At 39.1% G+C, this 16754-nt stretch overlaps 2 protein-coding genes across 3 annotated transcripts; both read left to right on the top strand.

Annotated features, from left to right (window-relative positions):
• The first annotated feature begins 882 nt into the window (after nucleotides 1-882).
• LOC131457255 (beta-2-microglobulin-like) lies at nucleotides 883-4183 on the top strand. Its single transcript, XM_058626197.1, has 4 exons — nucleotides 883-1095; nucleotides 1682-1954; nucleotides 2279-2316; nucleotides 2407-4183. The coding sequence occupies exons 1-3, from the start codon at nucleotides 1035-1037 to the stop codon at nucleotides 2290-2292; spliced, it is 348 nt and encodes a 115-aa protein (XP_058482180.1). The 5' UTR covers nucleotides 883-1034; the 3' UTR covers nucleotides 2293-2316; nucleotides 2407-4183.
• A 905-nt stretch (nucleotides 4184-5088) lies between these two features.
• On the top strand, nucleotides 5089-16728 carry irak3 (interleukin-1 receptor-associated kinase 3). 2 transcript variants are annotated; one of them, XM_058626048.1, is made up of 13 exons: nucleotides 5089-5253; nucleotides 6145-6333; nucleotides 7276-7332; nucleotides 7443-7606; nucleotides 8484-8548; nucleotides 8639-8753; nucleotides 11811-11929; nucleotides 12468-12666; nucleotides 13998-14060; nucleotides 14261-14431; nucleotides 14872-15229; nucleotides 15501-15685; nucleotides 15826-16728. In XM_058626048.1, the coding sequence occupies exons 1-12, from the start codon at nucleotides 5157-5159 to the stop codon at nucleotides 15671-15673; spliced, it is 1770 nt and encodes a 589-aa protein (XP_058482031.1). In that variant the 5' UTR covers nucleotides 5089-5156; the 3' UTR covers nucleotides 15674-15685; nucleotides 15826-16728. The 2 variants fall into 2 exon arrangements, with proteins under 2 accessions (XP_058482031.1, XP_058482030.1); XM_058626047.1 differs by having other exon boundaries at nucleotides 15762-16728.
• Nucleotides 16729-16754: the final 26 nt, after the last annotated feature.

Here is a 16754-nt window from a genome sequence, read left to right as displayed (position 1 = left end):
TATCTCAATATGTATGAATTACATAAAAATAACAAAAGGTCCCTTACGGGGACATTGATTTGTGAATATAAAATTTACCTGAAATGAATAGCTAAATCAAGTCAAACTGAGAGTTACGATAGCATGTTCAGTGAAACCAAACAATACAGAGATATATAGCGTTAATTTACACCGTAATTTTAAGGTGTGAGGACAGGACCAAAATAAGAGGTAAGACACTTAACATCTCTCCCCAATAGGTGTTTCAGGTTAGACTGTCTGCATTATCATTATCTTTAAAACCTTGAAAAACACAGCAATGACACCTGCTGGGAAAACAATTGAGAAGTCATTTGGTGAGACAGGAATTTCGAAGTGTTGAATAAAACCAGTTTAATTGTACATATGCTGTTAAACCACTGCTGTACAAAGAGTGTCTTGTTGTTTCAAATCAAAAATACATGTGGGGAGAAGTTATCTCAATCTATTTCAACATGTAAACGCAAGCACAGCCTCATTTAAAAGTCTTTCACGCTCACATTTTACCCTCCCAATAATGGTGTAGCAAATGACAAGTGTTGTAAAGGGGAAGAAACCAGCATTACAGTATGGTCATTTTAATTGTTTGACATTTTAAATAACAAACTTTTTATTTTAAATAAAACTATCATAAAATGATGATAAAACGATGGTTTAGGTTATGATTGCGTGTATCTAATGCATATGACGAATGTTAAATAAAAGCGCTGACAGTCCAAAGTGAGCTCTAACAAAGACTTACTGCGCCACAACATGGCAACATGTCGGAAAGTGTTCTACCTAGCAACTGATGACACGGTCATGCGACTTTTTCTTTGCTTGTGATTGGCTAATCTACGATCAACTGCTTGTCCAAATTGAGAGCTGCAGATCCGCCTTTTCATCACTCGCTACGGTCACACAGCGCCAGGATTTACTTTCGTTTTGAGCTAGTCTTTGCCACTTACATCGTGTGTATTACCTGAAAAAATATATACACGGCGTTTTTCAGTACAGTCCGACAAAAAGGGGACGTCATGAGAGGATTTATCTTCGTTGTTCTTCTGGCTCTAATCGGCGCTTCACTGGCGAAGATCTGTAAGTATACGTGACTATAGGCCTGTTGTACTCGACATGTTACGGGGAACTTGTGTGTTAGGTTTCAAAACTTACTGCAAACTTACTGCCAACGTCCATGTAAAGTATAAAGTTATTATCCAAATGAACCCTTCCTTGTAAAAGTTACGTATAAACCTTGAGAAAACTAGTGTCTTACTATAGACTTACTATAAACTAATTTACGTGAAAGGTTAGATCATATCATGTGAAGTCAGCCTGCCAATCACTGATTCGTCAGTGTCACTGGAGGAGGCATACGCAAGATGTCCGACACAACGATTCTGTGAACAAATCTTTTTAATTAACTGTGGGAGGTAAATATAGAGAACTATTATTATTTTTTATTATTCTTTATTATAATGTCATTTCAACATACTGTATGTGAACACTCAACATGATATACAGCCCAAACACATACAAACTAAAAACATTCAAACCATATAGTCCAGACTATATAAATACGGAATATTAAAATAAATTATATTTGTATACATATAGTACATATGTATCTACAGTGTTAAGACGGTCTCTAATTTTTAGTGATTGTTTTTGTTTTTTTTCCTAGCTCCGCCCACGGTTCAGGTGTATAGCCAAACGAGAGAAGAGCATGGCAAGCCCAACATCTTGATCTGTCACGTGACCAATTTCTACCCACCAATGATCTCCATCAAGCTGTTGAAGGATGGCAAGCCAATGGCCCTCCTCAAAGAGCAAGACCTGGCATTTGAGGAAAACTGGTATTACCACCTGACCAAATTTGCGAACTTCACCCCGGAAATAGGAGCAAGATACACTTGCAGCGTAACCCACAACGAGAAAACGGTCGAGCACGTTTGGGGTATGTCTTAGTCTGCTCTGAATGTACTGTTAGCATTGCCATGATAATATTCAATAGGTAAAGCAGATACGTACAAGGTTTTCAAATGATATGATCAATTACAATCGATCACACGTTAATACACATGAATTTAAAAGGTCTATTGGCAAATTTACAGTTTTGTTCAGTTTTGCCCTAACCTTAAATGTGTTTCTATCAAAATAGTTTGCGACTAATTAAGTCATGGATAAATAATTGATTGTATAAGTATCATTGGAACATGTCACATTGATAGTGTCTCACCACTTCCTCAACACTTCTGTGTTTTTTATGTTCCCTCCACAGAATCGGATCTTTAAGCTATAATCTCGGCCTAGTTCCAGGTATGTGCCACATTTACTGTCAGTATATTGTTTGTTATCTGCTCAGTAACAGTGAGAATGACCTTTCCTCCCTATGCTTGATAATCACAGTTGTGCTCAGTCTGGAGGAGACCCATTTTGGCTTTGAGGAGCACCCGACAATTTTGGTTTGTGGACAAAATAAGACATCGTCAGGTTTTGGAGGCACCAACGAACATATTTTAATATTTTGTGAAATCAGCAACTGGCTAATGGATTATGAAAATGATTGTTAGGTTGCAGCCCTAGCTCTCAGCAACAGGTTTCTCTATGTTTTTAAAGGATATAGTAGTTTTAAAGGGATAGTTCATGCTTGTTGGAGCGTTGTTGTATGAGGTACGGACAGTTGACCATGGCCAATCTGGAATTGCCATTATCTCTGGACTTTTTTACAGTGCTAGATGTCCAGGAAATTCACACCAATTAGACTAGCTGTAAATCACCACATGACAACACTCCTTCGATCACATCAGTGAATTTCTGATGATCGTTCGGACGCACACATGGAAAAGTAAGAAAAAATAACTTCTTATGACATGATGTTAAAAGTAGACCAACTCGGAAATGAATTTGCAATTTGTCTTCCTCAAATCATAGCATAATAATTCAGTCATCCCCTACAAAGATAAACTAATCCAACTACTCTAATGTAGTTGATGGCAACTGTGTTGTGTCCATTTCCTTTGTTGAGAACCTGCTCACTGACAGACATGTTCTCCTTTAGCAAGCTGCACAGTCAGTGCTAGCTGTCTGTGCTAACCTCATACAATGTTGCTTCAAAAAAAAACAAACCCAAGAACTATTACTTTAACTGGTGCTTTGTATAATATCTGCTGATTCATATAGACAGGAAAACCTTCATTTTGAATTGAAAAAATGGCGTATATAATCGTGAAGAATCTTTAACTTTCAGTGTTTTTTCTCTATTATCTTTAACTAAGTACTCTTCCAGGGGAAGGATGACTTCACACCTGAGCACTTGCTGATGTTATTAACTCATATGGCATGTAGTCAACATATCAATATGTAGACATTCACTGCAAGGGCCTTTTATTCCAAATATATGTGGGATTAATAAAAGAGTATGTGATTGTAAATTCATTTGTCCCTCTCCCTTTGTACCATCAATCTCATCATCAGTGATCCGGGTTCCCACAGGTCTTTAAAAACCTTGAAAGTTTGTGAATATGAAAAAAGGCCCTTGAAAGTTTTTGAAAATCGCCCTAATTAGACAGGGCTTGAATTTTGTGTGAGTAACCTTAAGTAAGAGATAGCAAATGATGTGATGCCTGGGGAAATGCAAATTCCAAGATCTCTGGCTCACAAAAGGAAATTTAAAAGACTGGCTTGCCCAACATCCCAAGGACAATCACTTGGCCAGATGCAGAACGTGCTGCAAATCAATAAAAGTGGACACTGTGTGCAAAGCGACTCTTACAATTTGCCCTCCCATCTTAAGCCGTGTCAGCACAGCACTTCAATTCCAGGGAATTTGGTTGTGAAAAGTCCTTGAATTTGATTTCGACTTACTGATATTTGTCATCAGCGGTTTGTCAACCATGCCATAATGCATAGAGGTGCTGCACATTAAGTATGCTACCATCTCCTTTACCTAAAAAGTTAGAGTATAATCTTATTTTTTTATCATGTCTGTATTTGTGTAATTATGCAATTTACCGCAGCTGTAAGGTGTCAGAAAAGTGTGAAAATGTACCTTTAAGGGGTTTGAAATGTTCTTCAACATGACTTTTTTGTGAAAAGGTCTGACAACCTGATGTAATTGCAGAGTATGGATGAGCCAATATATGACACTGCTATTCATTACAATAAAAATAACTACTGATTTTCATTTGTGTGATTTATCTATTTTTTCAGTTTTGTTTGCTCAGTCTTTGTTTTCCCTTCATGTCCCTTCCTTTTCTTTCCTTCTGTGATCTGAACACAAGTCCTGTGAGATATATATGTTACTTATTTATGCCACTATTGTGTTTCACGTTATAACGCAATTTTGTAAGAACATAGGTATATTTTTCTTACAATAACCTACATTGTAAGAACAATACACTTATATGAAGTAATACGTTTGTTGTTTTAGTACAATGCAAAGAGTATACAATACAATGGGGAAGAAGTGCCAACCTTGCGTGTGTAATGCCTATGACAAAGTCAGCTTTAGTTTCATATCATTGCTGCTGTAAGAACAGTGTACAAGGAAGTAAGATGTAGTCTAACCACTGTTGTCTCAAACATGATCTAGTTTTTCCAAATATGACCTCGAAGCGCCACCTTGTGGTGCAATCTTTATTATGTGAGATTTGGAAAAGGTTAGACTATTATGGTATGGTTAAACTTTTGAACACATAAAAGTACATTTGTCGTCAACACGGTATCATGTTTTCCACATTCTGTACACATATAATGCTACACATGTTTTATTATGTATTTACATTCCATCGTGTTTTGTTATCAGTGTATTATTTGTGTAAATAACAAATATGCATGTATATAATGGAATCAAATGCAATTAGTTATATTAGTTTGAGAAAGTAATTGAAATAGTTACACTACTATTACATTTTTCAATTGTTATCATAACCAACTAGATTTCCAAAGTAATCTTCCCAACAATCTATGTATGTGTGTTTGTTTGTATTTATGTAGATAGATTGTGTGTGTGTGTGTGTGACAACTCTGACTCAGTCATGACGTAGGCGGTTTGACGATAAAACGGGAATTCCGCGTTTGAGTAAGAGCAGCAGTAGTGGACGTGGTCACACTCACACTCACACAGTCACAGTCAGTGCAGTGAGAATCACAACCAGATGGACACTTTCCTCTACGACGTCCCTCCTCTGGTGCTGGAGCGGTTCTGTCGAGTCATGGACTGCGGGGGAGACACGCTCGGCTGGCGGGCACTAGGTGAGCACTGAGCGCGGTTGTTTCTCCGGATATGTGACGGCGAGTGAGTGCGTGGTGGTCAACAGTGAGGGAGGCTCTACATCGCTAACGGAAGCGTTGATAAAGGCTTTGTAGTCAGAAGGTCTGATTGTTTTCAACAGTCATTGTCAAAAGCAAAACATAAGGGTAAATAAAGTAGATGCTACCATTTCGCCACTTCGTTATAAAGTTAGTTACTTCCACTATAGTATTGTATTTGCTGCTGCCTCTCTTGGCCAGGACTCCCTTGAAAAAGAGGTTCTTAAGGAGTTTCCTGGTTAAATAAAGGAAAACAAATAATAAAACAATGTATTTCAAAGCCCTTTTTTTGAAAGGTGCTATACAAGTAAGGTAATTATTATTATCATTATTATTATTATTGTTATTATTATTGTTATCATTATAATACCATGCATGATATTGCCTTAAATGTCACATATGTGAAATAACCATAGTGTATGTATATGTATATCAACAGTATATCTATATCATGTGCGTGTGTGTCTTCATATATAGTATGTTCTTATATGTTTTGTATTTGTCATTATGTCTTTACATTTGTGTGAAGGTGTTACAGTGAAAACAGGATTTGCTTACTTATTTATGTAAATATCTACGATTGTAAAAAAAAAAACCACTGAAATTGCAACAGGTTTTCCTCTGTGTTGCACTGTTACCAGAAGATGTTCTGCAAGGTCTGTAGTTGTTTTTCTGTGTGGAGTTTGCAAAGTCTCCCTCTGTCTCTGTGTGTGGGATTACAAAACAACCATTACACTTTGTGTGGAAGACTGCTTTATAAACACTATATTATGGTGTTGTGTAAAGTAATATATGTACGTAACATAGCGTCTTTTCCTCATCCCTTGCCTCCAGCTGTCCGCGTTGTTCCCAGCTACTCAGAAGTTCGTATGTTGGAGCGTCTGGAGGCGGCGGGTCGCAGCCCCACCAGAGAGCTGCTGTGGTCCTGGGCTCAGCAGAACACCAGGGTACAGGACCTGCTCATGGTGCTGCAGGACATGGGTCATCATAGGGCTCTGCAGCTCTTTCAGAGTCCAGCTCGAGGTCAGTTACAGCAAACGCATGGGATTATATACAGTATTTGAATTCCACATGTGAAATACGTCTCATATGATTGAGCATAAGACAAATGACAACATTACTGTGATTTTTTTAATAATGATGACAGGATAAATACCATTTTGACAGATATACTCTATAGCCTTCAATCTATAATAGTTATTATATCCCTTATATGTCTATAAATCAAATATATATGCACTGGATTTCATTCTATATATCGATCAGTATATCTTATATCAGTTGCTATATCCCCTATCTGTCAATATGAGTAAATATACTGTTTTATGGACACATATACCAGATCATATATTGTGTACTCATTTGCATATTGTATTGTGGTCTATGTGTGTTATATCACTCAAGATTTGAGTCAATATTGGTTGATAAATTGGAAAAATTATAGACATATTGGAAATATAACATATCAGGAATATACAGTATATATGTGTGTGTGTTATGTATAACTATAATATAACTGCACATGTGAGCATTTTCATTATGCAAAACAATTCCAGAAATGTAAAAAATTAAACAGCGCTATTTCTACAATGTGGTGTAAGGTGGCTGGAATATCCCAGATGATCATGATGTCACATGGTCAAACTAACAAAGCTAAAATCAATAATCCATAATTAAGTTCATTTCTGCCTAATGACAGAAATGAGTTGTAAAGAATTTGTACTGCTGTAATTACACTTCAGTCTAGCATTCATGTATGTGGGTTTTTGTGTTTCATATGCGTTATAAATATTGTTGCTGCACGACATGACAGGTTCCTAGTATGAGTGTGAATGAGTAGACTGTTCCTGACGGCTGGAGAGAAGTAGTAATAGTAAGCAGAGGAAATGTAAAGTCCCTTTTTTTTGGTTCCTCTTGCATGTGTGATGCCAGCGAACACAACTTCAACTTCACTCTCTGTTCCAGAGTCACCTTTGCCGCAGAGCCATCGACACGTTGAGGACGACTTCACACCTTCCTCTGGTAATGTGTTATTCTAGGCGGAATTTCCCTTGCCGTCCCACTTGCTTTTCCACTCGGCACATGTGACTTTGTGTAAAAGGCAATAACATAGACATGTCTCTGTACTCCAGTGACGCCCACCTCTGAAACGCAGCCTCGTGTCATCACTCTGCGAGACATCATAGAAGGAACCCGCCATTTTCATCACGACATGAGAATCGCAGAGGGCCCCTTTGCCAGCGTCTACAGAGCGTGTGTCGGAAATAAAACGTTCGCCGTCAAGGTTTTTAAACAGGTGACTGCCGATTCAAACACTGGAAAGCTGCTTTCAGATAAACACTTGAAGTCTGAGAATGTTTCCGTAAGTGTTCCATGAGGGGCTGTACGCGAAGTTGCGAATGACCAAAAATGGCACCTCTGACATTTTCTGGATCTTTCCTACCCAGTCTAAAAATGCGGTCACACTTGACACACGGCGTGAATGCTTAAAAAGAGCACGAAAGAGAACATTTGTGTTCGATGTGCAAGCCAAATTCCATTCCTCCTGGACACTGGCTGCCCAAAAGAAAGACTAATAGAGATTGGAACTCAGATTGCTGGATTTAGAGTCCAGAGTGCAAACCATTGTACCATGTAACCACAACTCCCCTCACTTCAGTGACTCTACAGTTACCCCTGCCACTAAATATTTTGCATTCTCTATATTTTAATTTGAACCTAATCACATTTAAACCATATACTGTGGCTCTAGTGTTCGCTCTGAGACCTGATTTGTCTGATTTGTCTCACATTTTATTCTCCTCTGGTTAGCATGGGTCCAAAAAACCCACCAAAGAAAAACTAAATTAAAAAAAGAGTACAGGGAAATTAGATGAAGATGGTTGTATACAGGAAACTGTCATCACTCTTTTGAGAACTGCTTTTGTGTTTACTGGTGAACAGCTGTTAGCACCGTTATGGTTTGATGCGATATCATATGCCCTCATGTTTACCTCAGAAGGTGGTTTGACTGATCAGATCACAATCTGTTCTCAGTGCGTCTTTGGTATGCTTTGGTATCTATACCAACATGTGGTCAACCTCTGCAAGCTCGTATTCCTTTTTACGTCATATTCTGTTTGTCCATAGTCCGTGCACTCATGGAAACATATTTCTTTCCCATCATTGTCCAGATAAACAGTGTGTCCTGGAAGAAGCAGTGGGAACTCTTCAGGAAGGAAATGGAAATTCATCGCATGTATGTGCCGACACTCAATCAAAGAAAAATCTGAAATCTCTTATCTTTGTTTTCGTCTGATAGATATTAAGTGTGCTCATATGTTTACAGGTGTCAGCATCCAAATATCTTAGACCTGGTGGACTGTTTTTCCGATGAGGGCCACTACTGTCTGGTGTACCCATACCTCCCCAATGGATCACTGCACCACAGGCTACACCAACAGGTACATGTGTCATTAGCCGCTTTTCCATCAAGTGGAATGGTTTGGTTTGGTACAGTATGGTGTGTATTTTTTTCCATTAGGAATAGTAACAAAATAACCAGCCCTATACCATTCCATTTTTGCCTGACCATTTTTGCATTCCACACCATATTATACTGTACCAAACTGAACTGCACCATGATGGAAACACAGCTATTGATTATGATTTTTATGCCACCTATTTGTTTGCCTGTAAGTAGGGTTGTGCAAAAAGTACTGAACTGATTATCATGAAAAGTGGAGTATGGTCCAAGGAAGAGCCTATTCACTTTTGTCATGACAATTTGAGCATGTCGTGGCAGTGCGTGCATGCATATTAAACACATTGTTGGGACATGTAATGATAGATAAGATCAGTCATATTAAATATGTCAAGCTACAACTTGTCTTGTCCTTTAATTCAAACAAAACATAAACAGACAAAAAAAACCACACAAATTAAATCAAATTTTGCTCTCAATGCAGCGAGCAGATGACCACAACTTGAAAACGAGGGAGTAAAAGTGGTGGCGACATAAAAAAAAGATTAATTCACTCATTTATTCTCAAAGAGACGATGAAACCTTGTTGGGCTTGTATTCTGCTGCCCTTCAAAGTTCAAGAAAGAATGTTTTGCTATAATATTCCAGCTTTTTATCATTATTGTTCTCCTCTATGCAGATGATGTGATGCTCTGCATAATCACCACGTTCTACAAACATTACATTTTAGGTCACGTCTGTATTTATTTCATACAGTATATAGCACATATATTCCAATATTTAGCACCCCTTGGGTGGATCCAATTAAAGGATGAGTTGGGTAGACAGTATTTTTTCTCCACTGTCTTTAAAATTGTGAGATTGGTTTTTTTTCAACATTTTTGTTCATTTTTCAGGGAATAATGCACAGATTATTATGAAACAAATCAGACATATCTACAGTGCTAATATCTATGAACAGGATCTATAAAGTTGAGTTCTGTCAGAGTACACTTGTAGTGAATACTAACACCTGTTCTTTGAAAAGAGGATGTGAAATGAGTTTCCCCTTGCGATGTTCACCAAGCCAAAACACAATAGTTGCTGGGTAATATTGTACTCAGGAAACAGGACATGAAACAGGAAGTACTGCAGCTCGCGTTACACGACTTACACGACAATAATAATAATAGTACAAATGTATTACTACGAGCAAAAGAAAACTATCCACCATCAATAACGCTAACCTGTGTCCTGGAACAAATCTGGCATATGTACAAACAGATACTGAGCCTATGCCAGAGATCAGCCATCTTGGTGAAATTTCACAGCTCATAACTGTGGCATGAAGAGTACAGGCCCAACAAAATCTCTCTTCTCCAGAAACCCCTTTCACTCTTGAAATAGCACTTAATATCATGTAAAAAGCACAGTACAGTGTTTTTTAACTGGGGTTGTATGAGGTGCAGTGGTTCTCAGAAGTTTTATACCAACTCCACCTGACATAGTATTGGGCTTGAAGTAACACTGTCATTGCCAACGTTAAAATACAGTGGCGTAAATAGACCGAGCAAAGTCAGCTAGGGAGTCAGATTTATTCCAAATAAGATAATTTGCTCTCTCATCATCCTCCTCCTCTTCCCCACAGACATACGTCAGACACGGGTATATTGAAATGAGATAAAGATGGAGTGAGATAAGTGGAATCGGGTGTAGCAGTATCAGAGTAGACAAGTACAAGTACGCATGGCTTTATGGGACCCGATACTGGTTTTGGTATTGGTTAGGGACGCACCAAAATGAAAGTTGTTGGTGGAAACTGAAAATCAGGAAACACTTGGCCAAAAACCGAGACCAAAACACAGAAACAAATTAAAATGCCAATTCTTCATGAAGTGCAGGGGATCCGAGTAGATCTTCACTCCGTGGTCCGTCTCAACCTCTTTGTGTAGAAGACGCAAGTTTCGCTTTTGTGCAAAGAGACTTTCCAGCATTTAACACGTTAGTGCTTCCACTGAAGCAGCCCATACATGTTACCAGTTTTGAGAGGAGCCATTGCAGTCATGTCATTCAGTGTACAAAGGGAAAAAATGATAGGTCCATGGACTGCAAATAAAAATGAACATAGTCTTCCGGTTACAAAAACAAACTCTCCGAAGTCTTGAGATATCAGAAGTTCACTGACGTCACCTGAAGGGACGTATCGAACTATAGCAACTGTCAATCGCGCTGTTTCTCCTCATATTTGCTCTGCTTCATCATCTATTTTCCTCTAAATGGGAACCCATTTTTACGAAAATTGAAGAAGATGCAAAACTAGCGTTTGAGATCATTAACTCATCAAGAAACATTTTCACTGACGATATATGCCATCTGAGAATTAGAAGCTAATTTTGTCATAGATCTCCATTCAAACTGACTTCTTTTTGCAACCAGTGGAGTCAGCCCCCTGGTGGCTAACTGCCACTCCCTCCTACTTCCTTTTCTTTTCAAATATCAAGGCTACATCCAGTTTTTATGCAGACTCATCATGTAACCTGCCACTTCTTGGTTACATCTTGGACCTGAATTTTTATCTTACATACCAATTTATTTAAGTGTTTTGAACTTAGGTGCACACATTTGAAAAGAACATGAAGAGGCATCTATGCTTGGATTGGCCAACAAAAAATGTAGCTGACGCTAGTGAAATTGTTTATGTGTCTCCATGGCGACACCGGAAGTCAGTACAATGAAAAAGAATTCTTCGAATCCAGGACAGATGTAAAACGAGAAGGATTCAGGCTTTACCTGAAAACTAAGGAGCTCATCTACTTCCTGTTCTTGCTCCTGTGTGTAACTAATCACAGTCTTTTAGAAGTCAGCCCCAAACATGAGAATTTAGCTGTTCTTTGAGAACAATAAAATGATAGTTCTACAGATGACAGTAGGAGCTGATGTGATAGAATCCACTGTAGTTCACTCTGTCTCAGCTTCTTCAGTTCTTTGGTTGTATCCGTTATTTGAAAGCAGGAGGTTTGGTGCGTTAAATATTTACTGGCATGTTGTCACCTTGCAGAAACAAGAGTGCCCTCTGTCGTGGGAAGAGAGACTCGCCATCATCAAGGGAATCGCAAAGGCTTTGCATCACCTGCACACGGCCCAGCCCTGTCCAGTGATCTGTGGTAACATATCCAGGTATGAGACACTAAACACACTCACTTCTCAGCCACACTAATATGCCCAATGTTATATAGGTGGTTATATGTATCATAAAAGTACTTTCCTGAAAAATGTGTCAAAATCCAGTTTGGTAGGCACATGATTTAGTCAATATCTTTTACAGCTTTCCCATAATACAGAAGCACGCCTTTCTAGTAATCTGACTGGATAATACACAGTCAGTCAGTACATTCACATGCGCAGTTTAATCCCGCTAAAGACAGGCAATCGGAGCCCAGTCCGACTAATTCATGTAGAAGTAATCAGACTATGTATCGCATTATCCAGGTATGTTAGTCTAAGAGTAGCTTGATTTTACTCAGACTTACATGTTTACATGGGTGGGTTTGCATGGGTGAATGATAAAGCATTGTCAACAATGTGGCACACAAATATTGCCATAAGTGTCGGGTCGAGGGGTATCATAGAGAGGGATTTATCTTTATCGTTATAATTCATTGTAATACTTGCGTTGACTGCCCTAATTAAGACTTGTCTTTATTTCCTGTGTCAGTGCTAACATCTTCTTGGACGATGCCCTGCAGCCCAAACTGTCTGACTTTGGCTTGGCTCGTCTCCGTCCTAAGTCAGCCAGTCAGTCCTGTACCATCACGCTCAACACAGGTTCCCACAGCAACCTGGGGTACCTCCCAGAGGAGTACATCCGAGATGGCAAGCTGTCCTCCAGCCTGGACGTTTACAGCTTTGGAATGGTGATTACAACACGATCATATAGACCTAGTTTTTGGCAGAAATTAAAAAGTAGACGTCATAAACTTCCGGTTTGGTGTATAGGCAGAACAGCAACGGAAGTGTTTTGATCATAGGCCACAAACAAGACAGGAACGTGGAGAACTTTTTCCTCCACAGATAAACAAGGAAACGCTCCGTTTGTGGCCTTAAATGTGAAGAAGCCACATTGACCATATGTCTGTTTGATGTACTTAGTTGACAATAAAACCACAGCTAATTATGTAGTTAGTGTTCTGAGTTGGCTTCCCAAGTAGCAGTTATAGTATAGTAGTTATAGTTATAGTATATCATAGTTGTGTAATTAAAACCGGGGTATATTCAACACTTTTAATATTTAATTTCATTCATTCATTCATTCAACAATCCACACTGAGCGACAGCACAAAACAATTAAAAGCTATCCTCGTACGTTACATGAGGCCATTTCCTCATGTTGTCCTCCCACTCAATACTAGTAAACAGATGTGAAACTGACCTGCCATTTTAATTTGTTATTGAGAGAGTCTTCCCACGACATTTTCATGAAAGCGACATTGTCTCGTTCCATTCAGGAATACAAGTAAAGTCCAACCTTTAGTTACTTTTGCATTCAAATGTAAGGTCTGTAAGCTCAAGGCTAATTATCCTCCCTTCTGTGAGTCAAGAACAGGACCAAAACAAAAAATATCTACATACTATTCAATGTCTTTTGGCTCGGTTTTTGGTCTCCACCACCTCTACAATGGAAATGTAGAGGTCATCTGCTGCTCAGAGCAGTGAGTGTGAATCAGAAGTGAAAATATGGTCATTAAAACCAAAACAATGAGTTTGTAAATGATTCCTTGGGTCATAACCAGCACCCACATAAATTCTATCTAAATACTGTATGTCCAAATGAACCCTATGCTCATACTCAAATGTTTCGGGCACTGCATCCAATATTACAAATAATCACTGAAATGTTACCTGAAAAATGAACAGTAAGTACCAAAAGTACTTATTATATGTTTTTGTGTTAGTATACTAACACCTCTGGTGTTTGAAATCCCTGTAGTGACACGTACTTTCCAAAGATGCGAGCTAAAAATACAGATTTTCTATAGGGTTGTTGTTGCAGGAGAGTGAAACTTGTTCAGTGGTTTTGTTTTCAGTGATTGCAAACCTTTCTGAGTCATGTTGGTACTCAGTGGTGACCACGTGTCGATACCTCATTCAACTTAAAAATTCCTTAACGCAGAATGACTAAGTACATGCTGTTTTGGTGAATGTCTTGACATTCGCTGTCATTAATCACAGTTTACCTTGCCCTTAGCTTATATTGGAAGCAATAACAGGACGGAAGGTCATCGAGGACGGACCTAGACCAACACTGCTGGTGAGTCATCACACACACAAACTTGTTTTTATATCTTAGTAAGGACACACCATAGATATAAGGTATTCCCTATCACAACGGAGTGCCTAACCCTAACCTAAACCCAATTCTAATCCTTACCCTTAAACAAGGTCTTAACCCTGAAGAAGTCCTTTAAAGTTGTGAGACCCAGACAAAATGTCCTCCCTTCTGCCTTTCAGAGAGACGTGTTTGTCACAGTGGTGGAGGAAAGTGGTGGCGGCCTGGACTCCTGTCTGCAGTTTTTGGACAGGACGGCCGGCCAGTGGCCGACTTCCATGGCCCTCAAACTTCTGGATCTGGCCATGAACTGCATTGTCAGCCGCCACCGTCAAAGACCAAACATGGAGAATGTAAGCAATATGTCAGTAGTACTTCATTCTTCACCATAAAAGTTATACTTCTGGATTTTTTGAAGTGAGGCTGGAAGAGGAACGTTTACATACATGTGCTGCCTGGGTACAGGGAACATTCAGACAGGTCGTCTTTCAACCTCACTTCAAAAATCCTGATCTCTCTCTCTTTAAGGACCAGTATGTGTGGATGCAGTGAATGAGATAGATCATCAGGGGTCACTAAATGGCAGACTGCAGTCCAGATCTGGACCTATTTCCATAAAGTATATCCACTTTTATAGAAGATCATGCGCTGTGAGGGAGAAGCCAAAAGAAAAAGATTTAGAAAATAATATTTCAAAACCCACTTAACCAGCTATACACGCTGCTTGATCTGCTCTTCTCTTTCTGGATCTCTCTGGATTTTAAAAAAAATTTTAAATCTCAACTGTCTTCAGGTCCTTCTGGCACTGAGTGAGCTGCTTCTTCCACCCAGATGCCCGCTCGCCGACCAGCCGCACAGCCTGGACGATATAGCCGCTATATATGTGGTGCATAGCCCCTCATCCTCCATACTAGTGGAGCATGATGAGCAGAGTGTGGTACCTGGTTCTCCAGCACAGGAAGGACCTTGTGAATACAGCCAGTCGGAGGTGACATATCTGAGTGACAGTATGGCTGCCCATGATGAGGCTGAAGCTGACCTGTACAGCAGCTTTCCTGTGCAGTGCAGCTGTTCAAGTGAGGAAGGGGGACTGCCCTGTGAAGACTGCAGGGCCAACGGACTCGTTTCTGACCCCACCGGGAGTCCTCACTGTACGTATTTTTACTCAGTACACATCTGTTCATACCGTAGTGTGTGAACCATTTCTCAGCCATTTTTGGCTGAGTTTGAACAGAGTAGCCTGCCCTCTGGTGGTGAGAAAAGAGTAAGTAGCATCAGTATTGATAAAATCCTAATGATGCCCATCCCTATATAACCACCATTATCACGTATTAAAATGTGTATTAAATGTATTCAAAGTAACCTGTTCAGCTTTTTACACTTGTTTATTTACACGTGGAATTGTGTTCTTCTGTGTTGCAGCTGACTTATGTGTGGTGGAGAATGTAGCCAAGTGCAGGCTGAAGAACAAACTGAGTTTTTATAACAAGGGGCTGATTGACACGGAGGAGCTGTTCTCAGAAACACCGATGCAGCAGGGGGCCGAACGACAACAAAGCAGCATGCAGTCACCTGTTGGGACAAAATCCCAGTGACAGGACTCATTGGTAAGGGAGTTAACCAGCATCTCTACAAACCACATAAACTCCCTCCAATTTCAATTACATTTTTTTCATTTTCCAGATGTGTCACAAACATCATGACATCTTGACTCCATCTGTTGCGGCTTCTTATGACAACACCGTAGTTCTCAATGAACTCTTCTCATGGAGATTATCCATAACGGGAATTGTTCTCATCTTTTTTTATTTTATTTTTTTAAATAAACCCTTGTGATAAATTCATTAGGGCTGTCTCCTGGGGGCACTGATAACAGATGGACAATTAAGCCATTTTCTAATGTCCATTGTAAGTCAGTGACATCTCAGCTGTGTAACAGTGTAATAATGACGTGGACATCAGGGTCCAGCAGCACATTTCAAGTCAGGCAGGATCAATGCAGGATGTTTTAATGTATGATTTTATTTGTAAAATTAATATTTCAAGTATTTATCAAGATATTATGCTCATAGTATGTTATATTTATTACATTTAATGCAGTGTTAGAAATTGTTTGGGAGGCAATGCCTGTCCAAATTCAAATTTGTGGCCCTGGCACCGTCCCATATGCTACTGTGACAAGGTCTTGTTGTTCAAATGTGGCATGAATTTGCTACTCAGGTGATCATATAAAAAAATCTAGGAGCAGGTTTCACTGTGTTTCATAAAGATAAACTATAGCTCATGTGGTCCGTTCCTGTGTAAGAACAATTAAAGGACATACACAGACTCGACACAGAGCCTAGCACTGTGAACATACATTAATGTTATATATTTTTTTAATATATACAGTACATACAAACAGAAGCTGTTAAACTGCCCCCCATATGTTCTCCTGGATTCAGTTTACTGCAGTGCAATCCACATCCACATGGTGGAAACCTTATTTAAATACTATCTTGTGTCAATATTAAGGTGTTTTATATCAATGGTGATAAACAAACTAATAATTTGAATATGTTTCTCTCAGTGTTGTGTGACCTGTGTATACTGTTTTGTTATTGTATTAAGAGTACATGTTGAAAGCGATTAAAAAGAAAATACAAGACAAGACACTATGAATGAATGGGTCCCTGT

This window comes from Solea solea, chromosome 3 (genome assembly GCF_958295425.1).
Source record: "Solea solea chromosome 3, fSolSol10.1, whole genome shotgun sequence".
Lineage (NCBI taxonomy): Eukaryota > Metazoa > Chordata > Actinopteri > Pleuronectiformes > Soleidae > Solea > Solea solea.
Note: the sequence above shows the minus strand (reverse complement) of the source record. Positions and strands in the feature narration are given on the sequence as shown.

Coding starts and splice junctions, on each gene's coding strand:
- LOC131457255 (XM_058626197.1), top strand. CDS start 1,035: ATGAGAGGATTTATCTTCGTTGTTCTTCTGGCTCTAATCGGCGCTTCA. Junction 1,096..1,681: donor CGCTTCACTGGCGAAGATCT/GTAAGTATACGT, acceptor TTTTTTTCCTAG/CTCCGCCCACGGTTCAGGTG.
- irak3 (XM_058626048.1), top strand. CDS start 5,157: ATGGACACTTTCCTCTACGACGTCCCTCCTCTGGTGCTGGAGCGGTTC. Junction 12,667..13,997: donor ACGTTTACAGCTTTGGAATG/GTGATTACAACA, acceptor CCTTGCCCTTAG/CTTATATTGGAAGCAATAAC. Junction 14,432..14,871: donor AAAGACCAAACATGGAGAAT/GTAAGCAATATG, acceptor AACTGTCTTCAG/GTCCTTCTGGCACTGAGTGA.